This window comes from Rhinolophus sinicus, chromosome 12 (assembly GCF_057876585.1).
Source record: "Rhinolophus sinicus isolate RSI-liver-muscle chromosome 12, RSI-T2T, whole genome shotgun sequence".
NCBI lineage: Eukaryota > Metazoa > Chordata > Mammalia > Chiroptera > Rhinolophidae > Rhinolophus > Rhinolophus sinicus.
The window spans coordinates 56,262,314-56,284,220 of NC_142512.1; the positions used below are offsets into that span (position 1 = coordinate 56,262,314).

Consider the following 21,907-nt stretch of genomic DNA (forward strand, 5'->3'; position numbering starts at 1 on the left):
AAGTTAACCTTTTTGTGAAATAATTTTAACGGGAAAATCCTCAAGGGTCTGCCATTTGGCCAAAAATGTAAATGCCTTGGGCACAATGACCTTCTGAGGGGAATCAAACCCAGGGAGATTTAGTACTAATGCTTGACATAGTTTTCAAGTGGGGCGTTTAAGTCGGCGGTTCTGAAGTGCAGATTTCAGATGCGAGTCCAAGAACAGTGTATCGCATTTCCCTAGTGTAGCTGGCCTGAGGGGTGGGCGAGGCAGGGTGGGCTCCCTCCAGACAGACTCCATCCGTGCTGAGCCCTGTTGATTTCAACTTGTCCAGCAGGGTGGCCACTGAGGTTGCACCCAGTAAATGGCAAGGTCCTTCCCAAGTTCTTCTGTTTCTCCTGGTTGCTGTCCTTCATCAAGTACAGCGTTAAATTTTTATCATTCCTATAAGGTGTGAGGGCTAGTTTTTAACTCCCACCTGAGTTCGTACAGCGGACTTTTATTCTTTGCAGGAAGGCCTCGGACAGGAGGCAGCAGTAGCTCCTTAGGCCCCACCCCCTGAGACCTCGACCACTGTGCATTTCTTATTATTTCACACGGTGGTGGGCACACACTCTTCCTCCAAGACAGAGCTGGCAGCGGCTGTCCCTCCACGCTGCTGGAGAGAGGACTCACAAGTGGACAGCACAAAGAGCCAGCCACACAGTGTCAGAAAAGATGACCCCGCCCCACAGATAAGCAGTTCTCTGCCGTGTGCCTGCGCCTGTGCTGAACACCCCATTTTCACTGTAATGTGTAAAAGCTTTATAGTAAATATCCTGGTGCCGTTCCTCATTTAGTTTGAAAGAGAGAAAATGAAGAATTTGGTGCTTCCTCTCATGTTTATAGTTCTTTCCTGTCTGATTTCCTGGCAACCTTTATTTCTCACCCTTTATCTCCCTAAACCTTGCGTCTCCGTGTTACGTGCAGCCGAGCGCTGCCACCTGGGGACTCTGGGCGCAGTGCATCCTGTTTGAGGACGATGGCTCCTCCCCGTTTCTGTGAGAGCCGTGAACATGTCGCAGGTGTTCAGAAAAACCGTCCTGCGTGTCAAATTGCAGTCCCTGTCCAGTGCTTTGTGAAGGACAAGGTGAGAATGGATACCTGGAAGAGGTTCAGTAGTCCTGGCGGAGGCTGCGGGCAGCTCTCTCAGCAACCGTGTGTCTCCGCGCGCCTCAGGAAGCTGCCACTCTGGCAGCCTCTCCTGGACTCCCTTGCAGCTAGAGCCCAGCTACTCAGTATTTCTGTGAGGTGGGAGTCTGTACCGAGTTCCTGCAGAGGGAGCCGGGGTGCAGGCTGCCTGAGCTGCTGGCTCGGTGTGAGCTTCTGGGGCTTTCTGAGGCAGCGGGGCCTTCCCAGCTGCTGCCCAGGCCGTTTGTCCTGCACTGCGTGTTCCCAGCAGCTGAGGCCACCTTGTACTCCTCTGGTCCTTCCACGGGTTTTGCAGGCCCCGGAACACTGGTAACTGTGCTTGAGTGGTTCCTGCTGAACCCCAACACTGATCCCTGTCCAGTCTTTCCTTCTTAAAACGCGTGGTGAAGTTTCCTCCCTCCGCCTGGTCAGCCCCACCCACTCTATGGCAGGTGAGCGCTGTGGTGCCTCTTCTGCCTGCAGCTGCCAGGCCTATTTCAAAGGATTTATCGGTTGTTTTCCTTCAGTCACATCTGTGTTTGATTTCTGACCTCTTATCTCTCTCAAGTTGTGTATTTGTCACAGTGACTGCATCACTTCACTGAGATGTCTTTAGATCCATCGTGTCGAAGTGGAATTTGCCCGTAGGTTGGGTAGCTTTAGACCTACAAAGGATCCAAGTAACAGTGAGAGCTGTTGCCCTCGTCCGCTAGGTAAGCACGTGTGGCCTGGATACAGCAACGTGCTCGGGAAGGTCCACTAAGCATGGAACCCACGCTTCCCGACGCCTTGCTCCCTGTGAGCCGAGTTTCCCCTCAAACCAACTTCTTGTCCCCGTGGTTTTCTGTCTGACCACAGGGCACCGTTCCTGTCTTCCAGGCCAGAAAACATGGAACATCACCTTGAAAGTGTCCCTGTTCTTTTGGTCACCGCCCACGTAGTCACCAAGTCCTACGTCCCTCCCCCCCACCCCACCCGCCCTCCTTAGCCTAACTCGAGGTCTTCATACGTGAGACCCAATTTCTCACTGTCTTTGCCCGTCAGAGTCTCCTTTTCCGAACCTCTCAGACTTCAGTCCACCCTGAACTTGGCTGCCAGTGTGGGTTTGGTGTCCACGTAACGAGCCTGGAGTGTGTGACTGCCTCTTGCACCCTCACCTCTGACACGTCATGTATGTTTTCTGGAACTTTTAAAAACTATGGTAAAATGTACATAACTTAAATTTCACCATCTTAACGGTTTTTAAAAGTGCACAGTTCAGCGGTATCATATACATTCACAATGTCATGCAGCCCTCAACACCGTCATCTCCAAAACTCCTTTCATCTCGGAAAACTGAAATTCATGCCCATTAAACAACAGCTCCCCCCCCCCCCCGCCCCCGGCCCCTGGCAACCACCTCTACTCTCTGTGTCTATGGCTTTGACTCACTGCAGTTTTTGTATTTATAATGTTTGGTGCCTCGTTCTCCTCCTCAGACAGTGAGCTCCAGGAGGGCAGAGATGATCTGCTTCCATTCCATGTGCCTGTAGCTCCTGGCACAGGGGCTGGCACACAGTGGGTGTTCATTCATCTTTGTGGAATTTGCTGGGCCCTCATCTTGACTTTTGAGCTGGATAATCTGGTCTCGCCCCCTTTTTCTCACACTTCTGGCTACTCTTACGTGTAACCCTTCTGTGAGGCCACCAGGGTGTCCCGTGTCAGGGGAGCAGGTCCTGCTCCGCCAGGAAGAGCCCAGGCTTCTGCCCGTGGCAGCCGCGAGCTCCCCTCGCTCCCCAGCAGACAGCGCCTGGCTGGGGCCTGGGAGGGAGGGGGGCAGGCAGCTGGGCGGCCCAGGGTTTCGTTTCTGCTTGGCTGCCGCCTGATTTCTCTCCCCTGTTCTTTTTCTTTCCAAGTCACATCGTGCTCTCTTGTCTCGCCTCTCTGCCTGCTTTATTACTTGCCTTAATGTTCCCTGTGAGGCCGTGTTCTCTCCTGTCTGCCCAACCTGGGCTCTGCGTCCCTGCCGTCTGAGTCCCTGGCTGTGGACAGAGCCTTCATCCTCCCCGTCCCTGGATCCCGGTGTCCTCCTGGCACAGTCGGAGTCTCCTGGGGCTTCCTGATAATGGCATTTACGGGGGTGAATGTGTGTGTGAGAGGCAGAGAGAGAGGGAAAGGGAAAGAGAGAGAGAAAATGTGTGTGTGAGAGAGAGAAAGTGTGTGTGTGTGTGTGTGTGTGTGTGTGTGTGTGTGCGCGCGCGCGCGCGCGTTCCTGCTGAGCTGTCCGGGTTAAATCAGAGCCCTTGCTTATTATCGCTTTCTCTCTCCTCCTGACGTGGGATGGATTGTTTGCCCTCTGCGTCAACACTGCAGCTGGAAAGGGATGTTTGTAGTAATTGCAAATAGGTTAGGATTCCGTTAGAAAAGACCTTTAAGAAATGGGGTGGAGAAGGGGGCCTATAAAATTGTGAAGGGATATTTATAAAACCCTTAAAAGCTGGTGAGAGAAGCAGCCTTGCATAGTTCTGAGGTGGCATGATGCTCACAGTGGTGCCCCGATTTTCTTTTCAGACTTATCAGCTTCTTTCTTTTTGTCAGTCCTTCCATTTGGCTGTGGACTTACCTTCTCTCTTTTGAAATAGGTGTGAAACCCAGGGGGAAAGAACCACAGGGTGCACGGTGTACTTTGTGCACTAAGAGACCACGGAATTTGTGAAGGAGGCGGTTCTTGTCATTGTTACTTAACCACAGGCTTGGCTACGATGAATCGTAGCGCTGTAGCGTCATATTCCCTGGGCAAGTTCCGGTCATTACTTCCGTTGTACATTGAATCCGTTGCTCCTGGGTAGTAGACGGATTCATCTGTGGAAAAATGTGCTGATAGCACAGGATAGGTTTCTGGGCAGATGCCTCCTCGACTGAGCAATCTGCTCAGATTCAGATACTGAGAAGAGTGTGGTGGCCCTGGGAACTCCCTCCGTGATTGTCACCTTGCTGTAATCGACCCCAAGTTTGTATGCCCGATGCACAGTGGGACCAATCACCACAGCAGAGACTGTGCACTAAGGAAGGAGTGTATTTTGAGAGGCAGCCGTGGGGAGACAGGGAGAGAGCCTCAGTCTGCTGCCTCGATCCAGGGGGCCAGGCTGCAGGGCGGGTTAGAGGTAACGGGCGCTGACGTGCTGGCGGGACGACCTTGCAGCTTGGCCCTTTGTGGCTTCAGCACCAGACCTTCCTGGACAGCAGACCTTCGCCTCTGAAAGGGTTCCTTCCCATGTTCACGGTCCAGTTGCTGCCTGGGCCTTTGGTTCTGTGTAAATAAAATTGAACTTTGCTCGCAGAAGGTTATCAGGGGTAGTCATTCAGGGCTCTTAGGTGCTGTAGAACATCAGGGCCCCTGACTTCTGGCAAGGATTCTGTTCTTTTGCAGCTTCATTGCCCCCACGACCGCTGGAGTTCCAGCCATTACGTATGCATTTCCCCTGGAAGCCAGAAGTAGGGAAAAAGGCCCCTCTCTTTATCTTTAAGGATGTTTCTTAAACTTAGCACTTTCACTGGGAAACGGGGAATATTGCCTGGGTAGCCCTGTGCCAACATTAAAAAATGGGGGCTCTGTTATTCAGAAAAAGGGTGGAACGGATATTGGAGAAAACTTGTGGTCTCTGGCATAAGCACCATCTTGGCGGATGCTTAGCTGAAATCTTGCCGCCGTGCCAGGAAGAGTGGTTTTGCTTTGGGGTGTTTGCCAGTCCTTGTGAACTGGTTGCGAGTGGAGCGTCTCAGGCTGGCGTGCTTTTCTCATGCGCTGAGAAGAGACGGCCTTTCCCCTGGTGCTGAGTGACTGGGGCGCCAGCGGCGACCCCGTGGGCTCCGAATCAGGACCCCGCCCCACAGTTTTGGGGGATTTGGGCGACTCAGTGGCCTCTGGCACAACATGGAAACCGCTGCTGCCTTTGAGGGAACCTTCCTTTTACATTTTTCTGACTTAAGTCCCCCCAAGATTATTTATTGCCAATAGACAGTTTGTATTACATTGCAAATTTGGGGAAATTACTTTAAGCTTGGTTTCATCTATCTATTAGCATTTCTGAGAAGAATTCTTATGGAAAGAGATTGGGAAGAGGCCAATAGAATATTCCTGCATGAGATGCATGAATATTATTTTGTAAGTGAATGGTCAGGAGTGGTGCTTGGAGCATTTTGCTGGAATAATATCCACCCCCCCCCCCCGCCCCCGCTTTCATCCGGAGTGGAGTGGGGAGGGCTTGGGGTGGAGTGTGGGCCACGGCTTCCTCTGCCTCTCTGGCAGCAGGACCTGTGCGGTGGTTTCCCTCACTGTACCTCAGTTTAACGTCTGTAAAATGAGGATAATAACCGTGTTCACCCCGGACAGAGTGTTGCTGCGAACCCTGGATGGCATCATGTATGTAAAATGCTCTCACGCAGTGTTCGCTGTCAGTGGTCACGTGCTGCATACCGACATTTCGGTTGGCGATGGCATAGGGGCAACGGTCCCATGAGACTGTAGTGGAGCTGAAAAATTCCTGTCACCTAGGGGCATCCTAACACCGTAGCACAATGCATTCCCCACGCGTTTGTGGGGTCCCCCTTGCCCTGCCAGTCCCGAGAGTCAGCACATACGACTGCGCGCAGCACACGACACTTGACGATGATAAACGATGGTGACAGCGGTTTCCGTCCTTACGCTGCTGCACTGGTAGTGTTCCTGTTACGTGACAGTGTGCTCTTTCCACTCTAAAATGAAGTGTGTGGGACGGCAGCAGCCGTGGGACGCCGGCAGCAGCCTCATACACCCCGCGTTCTCCGCATCTCTTGAGGGCAGCGTTTCCTCTGCTTCAGTCGCTTCATAAATTCGTGGAGGCCGAGCGCAGTGTGTATAAAGTGCACGGCTGTGGGCAGCCGTGTCCGTGGCTGTGGCAGCCCCTGCTCGCTCCCTGACTCAGCGACGTCCCGTCCTGCAGGCTCCTCGGCAAGTGTCCTGCACACACAGGCGGACCGTTTCTTACCTTTTATCCGTGTTCTCACTCCACCTGTGCTGTGTTTAGGTCTCTCTAGACGCACAGGCACTCACCACTGTTACAGGTGCCGACAGTGCTCAGTACAGTAACGTGCTGGACAGGCTGGTAGCCCAGGAGCCTCGGGCTGTGCCATCCAGCCCAGGTGTGCAGTGGGCGGCACCGTCCAGGTGTGTACGTGCCCCTGACGTTCGCACGAGGATGAAATCGCCTGACGCCGCATTTCTCAGAACGGATCGTTAAGCAGGCACGACTGTTCTTATTCATACCCTCTGCGTGTGAAAGCTTCGTCTTTTAAAGTAATGTGTAATCCGGTTTCCGCAAGGCTTCAGAAAGATCTGTCAGAAGGGGAAATGGAGGCTGAGGCCACAGTCAAGTTCCTCTTTTGAAACAGAATTTCTGAAGTTCTGAAAACTTCAAGTTTTTTAATAATTCAGAGTCAAAATTTATTTGGCAGCAACACCAGACGTGAATGACCTGAGTCTACGTACAGAATTTTTAAAAAGCCAAGTAATATAGCTACGTGCAGTGCTGTCCCTGGGGGGTTTGCTCACCATTCTCTTTCCGTAATACAGAAATCGGCGTTGGATTCCACATGTGGCCACCAGGGCTGGGGCAGGGCCGTGGCCCAGAATCCTCTTTCCCTTCCCCCCAGAGCCTAGTCCCAAGCCGCTCAGTCCTGCAGGCGTGGCTTCCAGGAGCCAGCCCGCAAGTGCGGGCGTCCGGGCGGAGGGTCCCCGATGGCAGCGTCCATGCCGAAGCAGGCACGTGGCAGTTCGGAGCGCGTCTTACACCGTCTTTTGCGTTTGGGGAAAAGGAAGGTGCATCGTTGCTTCTGTCCTGCTAGTCTCCTCCCCAACCCTGCGCCCCCACCCCTGCGCCCCCACGTTCAGGTCGCCGGCTTTGCATGTTTGGTTTTGTCAGGCCCTTTCCTGGTTGCTACGGATGTACTCATGGTTCTGGGACTCACTTTATTATTTAAAACTTGAAAATGGCATATTTTACCAAGAAAATGGTTTTAGACCTACTATTTATGTTTCCATTTTCTCTTGCTGTACATGTGGTTTATAATTGATCTGTGTGATTTACTGCTGAACTCCTGGTCCAATACTGGGGTTGAAAACCCCTGGCATCATTGCAGAAGGTTATAGACGCTGTCTCCCACCTTACACAGTGCTTTTCCTCAGCCAGATGCTCGGGAAAGCCCAGCACCTTCTGTGGACCAGTAGTTCCAAGCAATAAACATCACACCTAGGGCAGCCTCGCCTTTGCGCCCGGGGCCTGACACGTGGCCAGGAGCAGAACTGCGTCCGCAGTGCTTTGGCGTTTTCTGCTCGTCTGCTCATGCTGCTGGTTCGGCTCCACGTCAATGCCACTGTTCTCTGTGGATAACGAGTCCCAAAGCCTGTGTTTCCGTTTTCCACGGCTTAGTGTAGCTGAGTGCCCCAGAGCGTGGTGGCTTTGAACAACCAGCGTTGATTTGCTCACTGTTAGTTGTACCGGTTGGGCTGGGCCCAGCTCGCCTGTTCTCTGCTGGTTCCTCTGCCGTCATTCAGGTGGTCGCCGTCATCTGGAGGCTTGACTGGGGCTGGAAATCCAAGATGACATCACTTGTGTGTCTGGTGCATCAGCCCACGTGACTGGGGCGTTGTGGGCTGGTTGTGGGCTGGCCAGCATCTCGCTGTCCCCAGGTGTTCTTTCCAGCAGGTGGCTGACCTTTTTGCTTACACACGCAGGGTGGGGACTGAGGAGGAAGTGGTCCAAGAGGACAGGCTCCCATGTGCAAGTGTTCATTGCCCTTCTGTTTGTGTCACACTTGCAAATAGCCCATTGGTTAAAGGAAGTCACGTGGCCAAGGGCATTGAGGGCGGGGACTATACAGGACGGCCCGCGATTTATGAGGAGCCACTGAGGTTTTTTTGGTGTCTTTATGACCATATGGATTTACACGGGTGGGTTTTAATTCGTTGCAATTTTGATTACCGTTAAAGCTCAGATTGTCCCATCTTCAGTGGGCGCCTCCTCTGGTTGGCTTGGCTCCCAAGGCCTTTCAGCGTGTGCTTGTCTCGCATTTCCTGTGTGGCTTCCTTGCTGTCGGGTCCAGCATCGTCTTGGGCCTTTCCTTTCTCGGACCTGGAAAAAGCCATTTCCCCAATGCCTTCTGGTTTCCTTTAGTGAGAAAATTGTAGTTCAAGACCACAGTCTCAGCGCTAGGGATGTTCATCGCTGCTGTGCTGGACATTTTTCTCGGCCTTTTCCGAGGCTGCCGCAGGAATCGTATCCTTGGTCTTCTGTATTGTTTGTGGATGTTTTCACCACCGTCTACCAAACTTTTGCATCTCAGACCTTTCATCTGAATCGTTTTCCTCTTGTCTGAAGCTCATCCTTTAGAATTTCCGTGTCCCTATTATGTTTGTTGGGGATGAACTTTGTCACTGTCTGTCATCTCAGTATATGCTTATTTTACTCTTGTTCTAGGAAGTGTTTTTCTGCGTATAGAGTTGTTGGACACTGCTTTTCTCTCAGTACCTCAGCCCTCTAATTCCCCATCTTTTGGCTTCTAGTACTGCTTTCGAGAAGTCAGCTGTCGGTCTCAGTGCTTCTCTCGTAGGGTAGTTGGTCTCTCCTCCCGTCTGCTTCTGGGAGCGCCTCTGTGCTTAGGGCTTTCCACAGGCTCAGTAATATGTGCAGTGTGAGTTCTGCTTGAGTTTGAGTGGGATCCAAAATTTAGGTATTGGCGTCTTTCGTAAGTTCTGATAATTTCACAGCCACTATCTGTTCAAATATTGCTTGTGTCCTATTCCCTCTTCTATTTCAATCTTATTAAGACTATGTTGTACCTTCTCAGTGTGTTCTTCAAACTTTTCCTATTAACCCCTTTCATAGATTTCATTGTTTTACCTCTGTGGTGACATTCTGATTTTTCAAATCTGTCTCTGGTGTGGGCCTTGAGTGTCGCCTCCTGCCCACCAGGCCACTTGGGACTGCAGACGATACCAGCTCATCCCTGTGTTTCAAAGGTGTCCCCCCCATGCACCTGCTCCCACTCTAAGCATTTCCCCTTATTTGTGGGGTGAGTGGAGCCCGGGACCTAAGTCACCACATCACTGGACACTTTCTCACCTGTGATCTTCTTGTCACTGTACGTGCGATTTCCTTGCTTGTTTCTTCGAGGGATGCAGCAGTTCCGGGTCCTCGTCTGGAAACTGGCTGGTATGGTGGAGTGTTTTTGAGCACATGCATCGCACTGAATCGCAGAGTCTGAGGCACAACCTGAAAGATACAAGAGCCGAGCGCCTAATGCCAAGTGCAGGCGTTTGCAGCGATAAGTCACTGTACACATATAGGTGGCTGGTGCTAAGTTCACCTAAGAGTTGCAGGTATTCTAGAAACTTACAGGTCAGTGATCCTCGTGTTGGTGAGAGGCAGGGAAGTCCCAAGGCTCTGCAAACTCGTCATGACCGGCTTCTACTTTATTGACACGGAAAGTTCCGGTAGGTAAGAAGTGATGAAGTAAAGATGAGTGGTGAGTGGAATCTGAGGGAGCGAGTGGGTCACTGTGGAGACAGAGTCACCTCCGCTTTGATTTAAACGATAGGAAATAGTATCAAAAGGAAGAGAAAATGGCCAGCGTGTCAGACAGCAGCAGCTCTGGTCCCGGGAGAACCAGCCCAGGCCCCGGGCACTGCCAGCATTAACTGGGTCGCGGTCCCCTCGTCGTCGTTGAACTGAAGCGTGAAGGGGGCGGGAGATGACGGAGGGGTTGGGTGCAGCCTCCTGAGACACAGCGGTGGCCTGGCTCCCTCAGAGGCCAGGCTGGGCCTTAGGGAGAATCTGCAATGTGCTCCTGCTTGTTTGTTGTGACGGGAGCTCATTGTGAGGAAAGCTCTTATTGTGACAAGAAAAGAAGCATTTCCTTACCTGTGGCAATAATGGTACCTCTTTCTTTCTTGTCATTTTAATGTTTGCTTTTCACATCATGTTCTTAGAGATACTTTTGAAGTGTGATAGCAAAAGTAAAGACCCCACCCTGGACAGTGATCCCTAAGGTCGGGGGACATTACAGGTCTCCTGTCAGAGGGACGTGGGCCGGCTTCAAGCATTTTAATGGCCTTTCATGGGCCCCAGTACCAAGCCTAAACTCTTCAGCTGGCCTGGACCGTCCCTTTGGATGTGGCCCCAGTCTCCTGCAGCCACAGCGCTGACCACCACTCGCTGGCTCCCGCCCGCCTTTCTCTGGGCGGCGCCTCTGCCCGGTAGACTCTCGTCAGGCCTCAGGTGCCATCTTTGATGTCCCTTCCTTTGGAAACCTTCCCTGAATCCTAACCCTTAGCACCTTACAAAATGATACCAAACCAACCCTCATAATGAAGCCCGTCTGTTCTCCGTGGGATGTTGTTCTTACCGCGTCAGGTGACTACGTAAGATTTACTGCCATCATCACCTCCCCGTCAGCGTGACATCAGTGGTCGCCAGGCGTCACAGACACAAGGAATGGGGGTTGCCGGGCAGCTGGTGACGGGGGCTGTCTTCTTACATCCCCATCTCCAAACGTTGCCTCTGAAACAATGTAGAAGAACAAGAAGGGGGGAATTAAACTATATAAAAACCCTGTGTGGGGGTGGCCGGTTAGCTCAGTTGGTTAGAGCGTGGTGCTGACGGCACCAAGGGTGCCAGTTCGATCCCCTCTGAGCCACTGTGGGAGCCACTGGTGGTGGTCACCTGGGTCCGTCCTGAGAGACTGGCGAGGCGGTGCTGTCACTCATCCCTCCTCGGCGGTTACCCGGGATGTCTCTGTAAGGAGAGGCTCCTCCCGGCAGTCGTTTGGGCAGCTTGAGGGGTCGTTCATACAGGAAAGCCAGTGTCAGTGTTTATTTTCTTTTCTTTACCAGATTTCAAAATGAGTGGGCTTCTCCCCGCGGTAACCAGCAGGGGGTGTGTGTGTGACTGTCCAGGTAACGGGCAGCGGACGCTCACCTGTTACATTTGTTCATGGGTGATGCTGGCGGTGCTTCGTCTGGCCCATGGCAGCCTCTTCACACTGGCTCCCAAGTCGTTCTGACACGGGCCTGGGCGTCTGTGACCCCCGCTCTCCTTTCTGGTGTGACAGTTCTGCGTGTTTCATACTCGTTCTGTCCATTTTCTGCCCCAAGCCTGAGCTCAGCCAAGTCTCCAAGGAGCCCTGGTGTCTTTCAGTGGGAAATGGTATTTAGGGAGCGGAATCCGGGCCCGGGGTGCGCACTGCAGTTCTCGCTGACGTCAGCACATAGACGTGGAGCCAAATGACCCTGGTAAAGTCACCCGGGAGAGCTCGTCCTCCTGGATGCACAGTTAAGTTTATCTGTTGCATTTTACTTATGATTTTTAATGACTGCCTTTTAAAAATTTTAAGTTTGCTTTATAGTTGTGTAAACTATTCGTGGCTCCAAAGTCAGGCACATGAAACAAGGTATATTCAGAGAAACCTGGCTTGTCGTCCTGCCCCCTCTTCCCTGCGTCCTCCTTCCTGCTGTAGGTAACCGTTAAAACACTTAATAGGTGCGTGTGTGAATGTATCTGTACACACACATTTGTTCCCCCTTTTAGGTAAATGGCGGTATATTACACACATTTTTCTCCACCTTCCCTTTTTTTACTTCATTAAATTAGAGTCAGCGTGTCCTCATTAGAATGCAAACTTCGTTTTTTGTCAAGGTCAGCACTGCACTGTTGACATTGGGTCAGAGCACCCATCGACTGTGGCCCCCCATGCTGCGAGGTGTTGTGGGATATTATCCGTCCCGTGCGTCAGAACCCTCCCCGCCCCACCCCTGCTGTGCCCACCACGCCTGTCCCCAGACCTGCCACGTGTCCCGTGGGCGGTGGCAGAACAGCTGCCTGCTGAGGACAGCAGGACAGTAAGTGGCTGCAGAGACTGCAGGAGCCCCTGGACTTTGGAAGTGGCTTCCGGCCCCCGAGAAGCTGGGCTTCTATTTTTGGACTTGGAATACTAATGCAGCTGTGCTGGTTCTCCCCGGCCTCTTCTGCAAATTAAGAAAGGAAGGAAGACTTGTTCTTGAATAACACATAACGGAAAGAGGAGCAGTGATTTTATGAATTTCATGTAAAACTGCTCTTACTGGGAAGATAGGAGTTGCAGACACCAGAGCTCGCTTTGACCGTGTAGCGTGGTTCACAAAGGTAACACGTGGCGCCAGAAGTGCCCCAGTGCCGGCCTCGGGATTCTCACCCAGGGTGCGTGCAGCAGGGCTCGGGCTCAGACTCCCGGCGTGCGCGCCCCGGCCACAAGCAGCGCCGGTCCCCAGCCCGGGGTGCAAAGCCAGCTGTGCTGCTGGGTAACCGTGGAGAGAAGCCAGGGTGTTCTGCCAGGGCAGTGAAATGATGCAAACCGGGGTCCAGAAAACACCCCACAGAGCAGGCAGTGCGAGTCCTGGGAGGCGCCCTGAATATGGAGCGGAGGCTGGGGACGTGGGGAGGTCCCTGCCCTCGGACTCATCCTGTCCTTGGCTCCCAGACTTGTGACATCCCACCTGGAAGTCGGATTTGCCCCTGCAGAGAAGGTCAACATGAAAGAACTCTAATAAGAACTTAGATATTTCTTTGAGAAGTAAGTAAGTGGGATTAGCCAGGATGCGGCTGTGACAGCTGAAGGTGGGAGTTTGCAGCTGGAGACCAAGGAAGGGGTGCAGCTGGGCTGGCTCCTGCGGGCAGCCCACCTGGGCTTGTATTCAGAGTGACCCTGTGGTAGCAGGTACAGGCAGCCGTCGCTTTCTCAGGAAATGCAGCGGTGGCCCATTCTTTGGGTGAGTTGCAGCCTGGCTCCGGTGGGGCGTGCGGGAGACGTGGCCGGCTCGTGAGGTCCCGTGCGGGGTGTGTACTCACTGCCCCCTCCTTTTGTTCCCATTAACGATCACACTGCAGTGGAGGGACAGCTGTGGCAGCGGCTCAGTGCACGCTTGCAGGTCTGGAAGGCCCGTCCGGACCCCTGTGTCCAGTGACTGTGGTCCCGGTGGCCAGGCACCCGGCCCCCCTCCCGTCCCCTCCAGGCAGGCTAGCAGGCTTTGAGTGTTCTGGGTAACCAGCAGTCACTGATCTGGCTTGGAGGCAGCCAGCACTCGTGTGAGGAGGGAGCAGTGTTTTCGGGGCTCGTGTGGCATTTGGAAAGCGTGGTGGTGGTGAGTGATTTAGGCTGTTGGTTCGTGCTCATTCCACAGCCCCAGGAGATGGGCTGTGCTTGGCATAGGTCTCGGCCTCGCCCTCCGTGAAGGCTGGCCCTCGGGCCTCCTCCACAGGAGGGGACCGCCCGTTAGTGGCGTGTCAGCACCAGGGCCGTGGCAGAGCACTCTGGGATCTCCAGCGCACTGGGATGGCGGCGGTGGCCCTCGGCCCTTCGGCTCCCTGCTTGTCCCCAGCCTGCGAGAGCCCTCAGCTCCAGGGTCTCCCTCGGTGTCTTCAGGGCAGAGAGTAGTGAAGCCGTGGAGTCGGGCCAGGCTGCCCTGCTTGCAGTGCGCCCTGCCTCACGCCCGTGTGTGACGCGGTGGTGGTTGCTGCCCCTCTGTGACAGCTCCCCGTCTGTGCCACAGAGGACAGCACGGCTTCACGCAGTGGTTGTGAAGCCAAGTCAGTGTAAGTGGACGGCTGAGAACGGCAGCTGATGCGTCCTGAGTGCCTGGGTGGGGAGTGCTGTCTCCAGCCTCTGGCCTAGCTGCTCTGTATTTTCCCAGTGCGGTGACAGGCATTTTCTCGGAGTGTCCCCACAGCCATGAAGTAGGCTGCTTCGGAAGGAGAAGTGTAGGGTGAAACTTTTCTGAGACCCCGACCAGAGACAGACGGGCCTGAATTCTGATGTTAGCTTTGTTCTTCCTGGACGTTGTGAGAAAACCTTTCATGCATTTCGGTTTCTTGGACCTGAACTTGAGGCACGGTCCATTGCTGCAGGAGGGTGGGAGGCCGGAAGTGACAGTTCATCCTCACGTTCCTGGTGGGGTGGCATCATCTTCACAGGAAGCCCCGGAAAGCACAGGCCGCGGGCTGCTGCTCAGGGTCCCCTCAGGGACCAGACCCCCCAAGCAGAGTCCCCGCCCGCCCTACTGTGGCTTCTCCAGATGGGGAGGGGCTGTGCCGCACGCAGGGGCAGAGCCCCCCCTGAAGTCTGTCCTGCAGGAGGGAGGAGCTCAGGGAATGCTGCGTCTGCCCCGGCCCTGGTGCCTCAGAGCGGCCAGGCGTCATTTGGGGCAGGAGACCCTCGCTGCACAGCAGGTGCCACCTGGTGCCACACTGTCCCTCCCTGCGCTGGGGACCGTCTTCCTTTGCTTCCTTCTTTGACTCCGTTCCTCTTTTGTGTCTCCTGAAATTTCCGTGCCTGTATTTTATGACATCTTGAGATGTGGACCCAGAGAAATAATGCCCAGCACAATAGGCAGCATTTTAGAGACTTGCTTCGTCGTTTTATATGCCCGGCTCACGTGGTGCTGAGTCCCCCAAATGGCCCGATGCGTCCTCAGCCACTCCTGTCCCTCAGACGTCTAGTTGTGAAACCAAACCTTATCGTGCGGTGCTGACATTTAACTTAGGGCCTCTCATTTCAAAGCCCTTAAAACTATTAACTAATTCCCACAAAGCCCGGAGGCACATCGCTGGCGTCCGGAGCCTCTCATGCCGTCCCGTTAACGTGTCCTTTCGGGCCAATAGGTAAGAAAACAAGGCCAATGCATTTTTGCAGCCGCCAGAAGAGCTGGATGGCACCAAGGTCAGAAATAACGAATCCCGGGTTTTAGTGCCACCTCCACGTCCTGGGTCCTGGGTCCTGGGTCCTGTGGGCCCTGGTGTGTGGCTTAGGGTCCAGGAAGTAAGTTTGCACAGGCCTTGAACTGGTGCTTCCAGAACACAGCTCGGGCCGAGATGTGCACTGGCTGGAGGGAGAGGTGGGCAGGCATCGGCTCCCCCCCTGCGAATGCCCCCGTGTCCTCAGCCCCTACCCCACATGCCCCTGTCCCCGAGGGCCAGCCTGGCTCCGACCGAGCCCCCGTGGGCGAGGCACACTCCCCTCTGTCAGGGTCAGGCGCATGACGTTGCCTCATTGGTGAAGGTGAACCAGCAAACCTCGCGTGTTAGCTTCCCCGAGTCTTGTCTGTGACACTTACTTGACGAGAGCGCTCTGGCCCCCACGGAAGAGACACGGGAGGGGACACGGCTAGGCCGGTCCTGTCGCCTCAGCACAGGGCTGTGTCCTCGCCTTAGTTTGCTTACAGGTGCCAAGAATTGGGGGCCAAACTTAGTTTCTGAATTTCGTCTTCCTGCAGCTTTCATATTCCTGCGTCTACTGACGACCTTCGGAGTACAGGATACGGTATCACCACTTTATATTGTCAGGAATTGCATTATTAGCATATGTTAATTAGGCGAAACCATTGTCACACGGAGGGGGACCATTACTGTGAGAGTTGGGCCACGTTTTCCTGGTTCCCTCACGTGTAACTCTTCTTTTCCGATTGGAGGGTTAGGACACCTCTCAGACGGGAGCAGTTGTCGTTCCCAGGCTGCTTCTCTCTGCTCCTTTCGCCTCCCTGCTTCTCTCCAAAAACGGCTGCAGCTGGCGCTCACTGGGCCTGCCCTGTGTGAGGTGCCGGCCCCAGGGGAGCCAGGGCCTTTCAGATGCCATCCCTCCGATGCCCACCTTCCTCCCTCCTGCCAGTGTTTTCTTCAGGTGTACTGGCATTGGGCTTATTGGTTTTTATTTAGCTTTTTAAGTAAAGTTTTGAAAGTTTATCAGAGTAACAAAGAAAAGCAATATTTTCTAAAAACATATCCATTATTTTTTAAACATCAGAACGTAATCCCCACTTAGAGGCAAACCCTTTTAGTTGTGTTTTTCTAGTAGATTCGGCCACGTTTTTAAAGACTATGTTTCTGCTGCTCTGGATTGTCTTGTCCACGCGGGTGTTTTGATTGACTCCTGGTGTGGTTTCAGTGCCTCATACACATCACTTCCACTACACCATCCCCTGTGGTATAGATTTACTCCCAGTTTATTTTTATTGGGGATTTACCGCGAAAAGTTTTTTGAAATCAACAAGGAAATGACTATAGAGACTCTGCTGATGAGCCCAGGTACTCGCCACCCAGCGCCAGTGCCCTCGCTGTGCGTCCTGCGTGCACGTGGCCCTGCCTCCACGCTGGTCTGCCCTCCACGCTCAGGTTTTCTCAAAGCTGGCACAGTTTTTAGGAAATAAGGCCCATGCTCATAACATCGTGACTATGAAACTGTTCTCCGGAAAAGCCAGGAGACGGCTGTGGCTTCTGGACCCTGTGCGTGGCTCCCTGGCCTGCCGGCTCTCTGGGCCCCGACCTGGTCCCCGGGGAGGCCCGGGTGACAGCGAGGGCGAGTGTCCCTCCTGGCTTTCCCTTTCCGGTGTTTTCCTGGCTGCTCCTGCATGTTTATTTTCCATGCGAACTCCAGTAGCCCCTTGTCTAACTCACAAAGCTGCTTGCTGTTCTATCTGTTGGGAATGCGTTGAATTTGTTGGTTAACTTGGGGAGAACGGGCGTCTTACTCTGCAGGGGGCGTCCTCCTGTGTGTTCAGGCCTACTTCTGTGTTTTCCAGGAGAGCTAGAAAGGTTCCTTGTCTGGGGTTTGTACATCCCTTGTTAAGTTTATTCCGATGGATTTCATCTTTTTTGCTTTATAAACGGGAGTTCCCTACAATCGTGTTCTCTATTTTTGTATGTTCATTTTAGGTTCTGCTAATTCAGGAATTCTTTACACGCATCAGCAAGGGTCCGCGCAGGGCAAATGGGACTGGGCAAGAGGGGGGCACTTTGTTTCCATTCTCTGTCTTCTTTTTTTTAACTGTTCTCTGTTTTTAAGCAAATTGTCTCGTCCATGTTCCAGATTCTTTTTTCAAAAGGATTCAGTGCTTCTGAGAATTACTTTTCATATCACAGAGGCGTTCCATTTCCTTAGTGTCACCATGTGCTGGGGTTTACTTCTTTATCGGATGGGATCTTCATAGCAGCTCTCAAAGAATATTGGTTGCATGAATGAATTTTCACAACCACTAAGTGAAGGAGCCATTGACCTGGTTTTACAGATGGAGAGCCTTGGGGTCCCTTGTCCTGGGTCACACAGCTATTAAATGCAAACTTGGAGTTGAGAATGGAGTATGTCTGCCAAGCACCCCCAGGATTCCATTATGAATGTCTTTATTGTTTTCTCCTGCAACAGGCCCGGTACAAGCAGAGCCTCGATCCCACCGTGGACGAAGTGAAGAAGCTTTGCACGTCTTTACGCCGGAACGCCAAGGAGGAGCGGGTCCTCTTCCACTACAATGGCCACGGGGTCCCCCGGCCCACGGTGAACGGCGAGATCTGGGTCTTCAACAAGGTGAGCGCACCCGCAGGCCACAGATGCCAGACCTCCCGCTGTTCCGTACCCTCCTTTCAGTCGCATTTTGCAACAACTCCTTGTGCCTGATCATTTTTCCAGCTTTTATCACTGAAGTAGTAATGATTCCAAAACTTCCCACCAGATAACTGGCCCACTGTCTCTATTCAATCTTAATGCATTTGGCTTTGTGGGAATGAATTAAATCGCAGTGATTCAGTCGAAGCTGTGGATGAATAGGACCTACAGCCGACTGCCAAGACGTCAGATTCTGGGGGAGAAAGAGAAACGGATTTGGTTCATAGAACCTTTATTTAGTTCTGCTCTGAGTTCATTCATCGGAGTTTTGTAGGTTTCCTGTATATTCTGTTAGACGCATAGCTGAGTATTTCCTTGGCGGGGAGGCGGTACTGTAAATGGTGTTATGTTTTTAATTTCAAGTCCCACTCATTCATTCTTGGTACATAGGAAAACTGACTTCTGTACATTAACCTTGTATCCTGCAACCTTGTGATAATCGCTTACTGGTCCCAGGAGGTTTTTTTATGTCGATTCTTTTGGATTTTCCACATAGACGATCATGTCATCTGAACAAAGACAGTTGTATGCCTTCCTTCCCAATCTGTACACCTTTATTTCCTTTTCTTGTCTTATTGCATTAGCTAGGACTTCTAGTGTGATGTTGGAAAGGTGTGGTGCCAGGGGACAGCCTTAACTTATATCTGACCTAAGTGGGAAAGCTTCAGGTTTCTGACCATTGTGATGCTAGCTGTAGGTTTATGTAAATATTATTTATCAAGTTGAGGAAGTTCACTCTGTTCCTAGTTTACTGACAATTTTTACCATTAATGCGTGTTGGATTTTGTTAAGTGCTTTTCCTTTGTCTATTAACATGATCACATGACTTTTCTTTCTTAGCCTGTTGATGTGATGATGGCTTAATTGATTTTTGAGTGTTGAGCCAGCCTTTCATGCCTGGAATAATCCTATTTGGTCGTGGGTATAATTCTTTTTATACGTTGTTGGATTTGATTTGCTAACATTTTGTTGAGGATTTTTGCGTCTATGTTCATAAGGGATACTGGCCTGCAGTTTTCTTGTAATATTTTTGTCTATAATTTTGGTATTAGGGCAATTTTGGTCTCAGAGAATGAGTTAGGATCTATTTCCTCTGCTTCTCTTCTCTGAAAGAGATTATAGAGAATTGGTATGCGAGGTCGGACAATTAAGTCCATAAACTCATCCTATAAAAAGTGCTACAGGCCTCACTGCTGAATATCACTACGGTCACCTTCCAAGCACTCCCTTGGGAAGCTGTGCACCGACGCCAGCACCTAGTCCACTCTTCAAAGCCATTTTGGAACTCTTTTTCTGGAATGGCCATCAGAGCTGTCATCGTATTACCCTTGATGTCCCGAATGTCATCAAAATGTCTTCCTTTCAATGTTTCCTTTATCTTCAGGTAAAGAAAGAAGTCATTGGGGGCCAGACCAGGTGAGTAGGGAGGATGTTCCAATACAGTTATTTGTTTGCTGGCTAAAAACCCTCACAGACAGTGCTGTGTGAGCTGGTGCATTGTCGTGATGCAAGAGCCATGAATTGTTGGTGAAAAGTTTAGGTCGTCTAACTTTTTCATGCAGCCATTTCAGCACTTCCAAATAGAAAACTTGGTTAACTGTTTGTCAAGTTGGTGCAAATTCATAATGAATAAGCCCTCTGATATCAAAAAAGGTCAGTGAAATCGTTGCAACAAGTTTGTGAACTTAATTGTCAGACCTTGTAATTGCTTCCCAGGTCCGGGTGGGCCTCATGTTTTAGAAGGTTATTAATGATTGAGTCAATTTCTTTAATAGATATGGGCCTATTCTTGTGTGAGTTTTTGTAGATTGTGTCTTTCAAGGAATTGGGCCATCTCATCCTATTATTTTAATTTATTTTCCCCTTTTTTCTGTCCCCCCCCCCCCCCCCCCGTCTAGTTGTAGGACACAGCTCCCTGGCCCGTGCTGGTGTTATGAGCCTTGCGCCCCCCCCATCTCACCCCCACCCCCCGGCTGAGGCTCAGTCGTCAGTCATTGGTCGGCTGCTCACAGCCGCTCACGGCAGCTCTCGCCCGCTGCTCTAGAGAGAGCCGTTGTCCACAGTCTTAGCTGTACAGGGCGCAGCTCACTGGCCCATGTGGGAATTGAACCGGCGACCTCGGCGTTAGCAGCACAATGTATGGAGCTCCAACTGCCCGAGCCACCGGGCTGCCCTGTTCCTAGTATTTTTATATTATGCTTTTAATGTCCATGGAGTTGTAGTGATGTCCCCTCTTTCATTTCTCATATTGGTGATTTATGTCCTTTCTTTTTTTCCTAATTAGCCAGACTAGAGGCTTATCAATCTTATTGATCTTTTCAAAGAACCAGCTTTTGGTTTCATGGATTTATCTCTGTCGATTTCCTATTTTCAATTTCATTGATTTCTGCTCTAATTCTTATTATTTCTCTTCTTCTGCTTATTTTGAATTTACTCTTTCTAGTTTCCAAAGGTGGAAACTCAGATTAATGATTTAGATGTTTTTCCTTTTGAACGAAAGTTTATTGGGGTGACAGTTGTTAGTAAAGTTACATAGATTTCAGGTGTACAATATTGTAATACGTCATCTATGTCTCACACTGCGTGTTCACCACCCAGAGTCAGTTCTCTTTCCATCTAATGCATGCATTCAGTATTATAAATTTCCCTTTAAGCATTGCTTTTGCTGCGTCCCACAGATTTTGATGAGTTGTGCTTTTGTTTTCATTTAATTCAAAATATTTTAAAGTATGTCTTGAGGTTTCTTCTTTGATCTATGTATTATTTAGAAGTATGTTGTTTAATCTCCAGGTATTTTGGGAATTTTCCAGTTATCTTTCTGTAAGTGATTTCTAGTTTAATTCCACTGTGGTTTGAGAGTAGATGCTGTATCATTTCTATTTTTTTAAATTTGGTAAGGTGTTTTTTATGGCCCAGAATATGGTCTATTTTGATGAGTGCTTGCTTCATTTTAATAGGTAGAATAGTTTTTAAGGTAGAAAAGGCTTAGAAACAGGGTTGTATATTACTATAATTTCAAGGTTATCTAGATTGGGAAAAATACGGGCTCATCTCTGGTGACATAACAGGTAAAAAGAAAAATGAGTCCCTGAAAGGATAAACTAACAGGATAACATAGTAAAAACAAATAAACAAAAAAGCTGGACTGAAAATATACATTGACTCTGTAGAAGATTCTGCTAATTTTAGGAGCTTAGCTATGGAATTTGAGAAACGTTGACTGACAACCTACTAGATTCCACGATGCCCAGTTTTAGACCCCAGGCTACGACCTTGCTATTGATGGAGCTCACATTTTGATGGAGAGATGGAGACAACAAACGTACTGACGAAAGGGGAAGTTATGGAGAACAGTGAGCCACACTGGAAGAGTCAAGTGTGAGGCAGAGGGCGTGGGTGCTGTTTTACACACAGTGGCCAGGAAACACTGTGCTGATGAAATGATATTTAAACAAGAGTGTCTGCTCATCCATTCATCCCTGAGCACCTTCTAAGGTGACACACACTCAAGTGGAGCTGGAAATGGAGCAGGGACCAAAGACCAAGCCCTGACTTAACTGGGCTGTAAGACTTTTAGCTATGAATTCAATTTCTGTGATGGCTTTTGGGCCATTCAGATTTTCTATTTCACTTTGCATCAGTTTTGGTAAGTTGTGTTTTGAAGGCATTTTCCGTCAATTTAACTTGTTAAATTTATTGGTATAAAATTATTAACATTTCCTTATTTTTTCAGTGTCTATAGGATATTTGGTGATATCCTCTCTTTCGTTCCTAAATGTTGATTAATTGTGTCTTTTATTCTTGATCTGTCCAGCTAGAGACTTGTCAATTTTACCAGTTTTTCAAAAAAAACAAATTTTAGCTACGCTAACTTTCTCTAATCGCTATTCTCTCATTTACTGATTTGTTGTCTTTATTATTTCTTTCCTTTTTACTTTGAGTTTAATTTCCTTATCATTTTCGAGCTTCTTAAGGTAGAAATTTAGATTTTAATTTTAAACCTTTTCTTCCTTTCTCTGCAAGTATTTAAGGCTATCTGTACATGGCTGTAGTCAAATTTTGACATCATATTTTGATTATTATTTAGTTTGAATTATTTTTATTTTCCCTTGTGGTACCGTTTTTGAAATGTGTTATTTGATTTCCAAATATTTGAGGATTTTGCAGCTCTCCTATAAATCTAACTCAGTGGCCAGGGAATATACTCGGTATGGTCTGAATCCTTCAAACTTTATTGAGACATTTTACGACCCAGCCTTGAACTCTGAACATCCCACAA

The 21,907-nt window shown here is 50.5% G+C and overlaps 1 protein-coding gene across 2 annotated transcripts in view; it reads left to right on the forward strand.

Annotated features, from left to right (window-relative positions):
* The window catches only part of RPTOR (regulatory associated protein of MTOR complex 1), a 271,642-nt gene that overhangs the window by 88,169 nt on the left and 161,566 nt on the right, over positions 1-21,907 (forward strand). For both annotated transcript variants that reach the window (XM_019735643.3, XM_019735644.3), the window contains exon 4: positions 17,392-17,550. In XM_019735643.3, the coding sequence (XP_019591202.3) occupies positions 17,392-17,550 (159 nt within the window). The remainder of the gene's footprint in view (positions 1-17,391; positions 17,551-21,907) is intronic.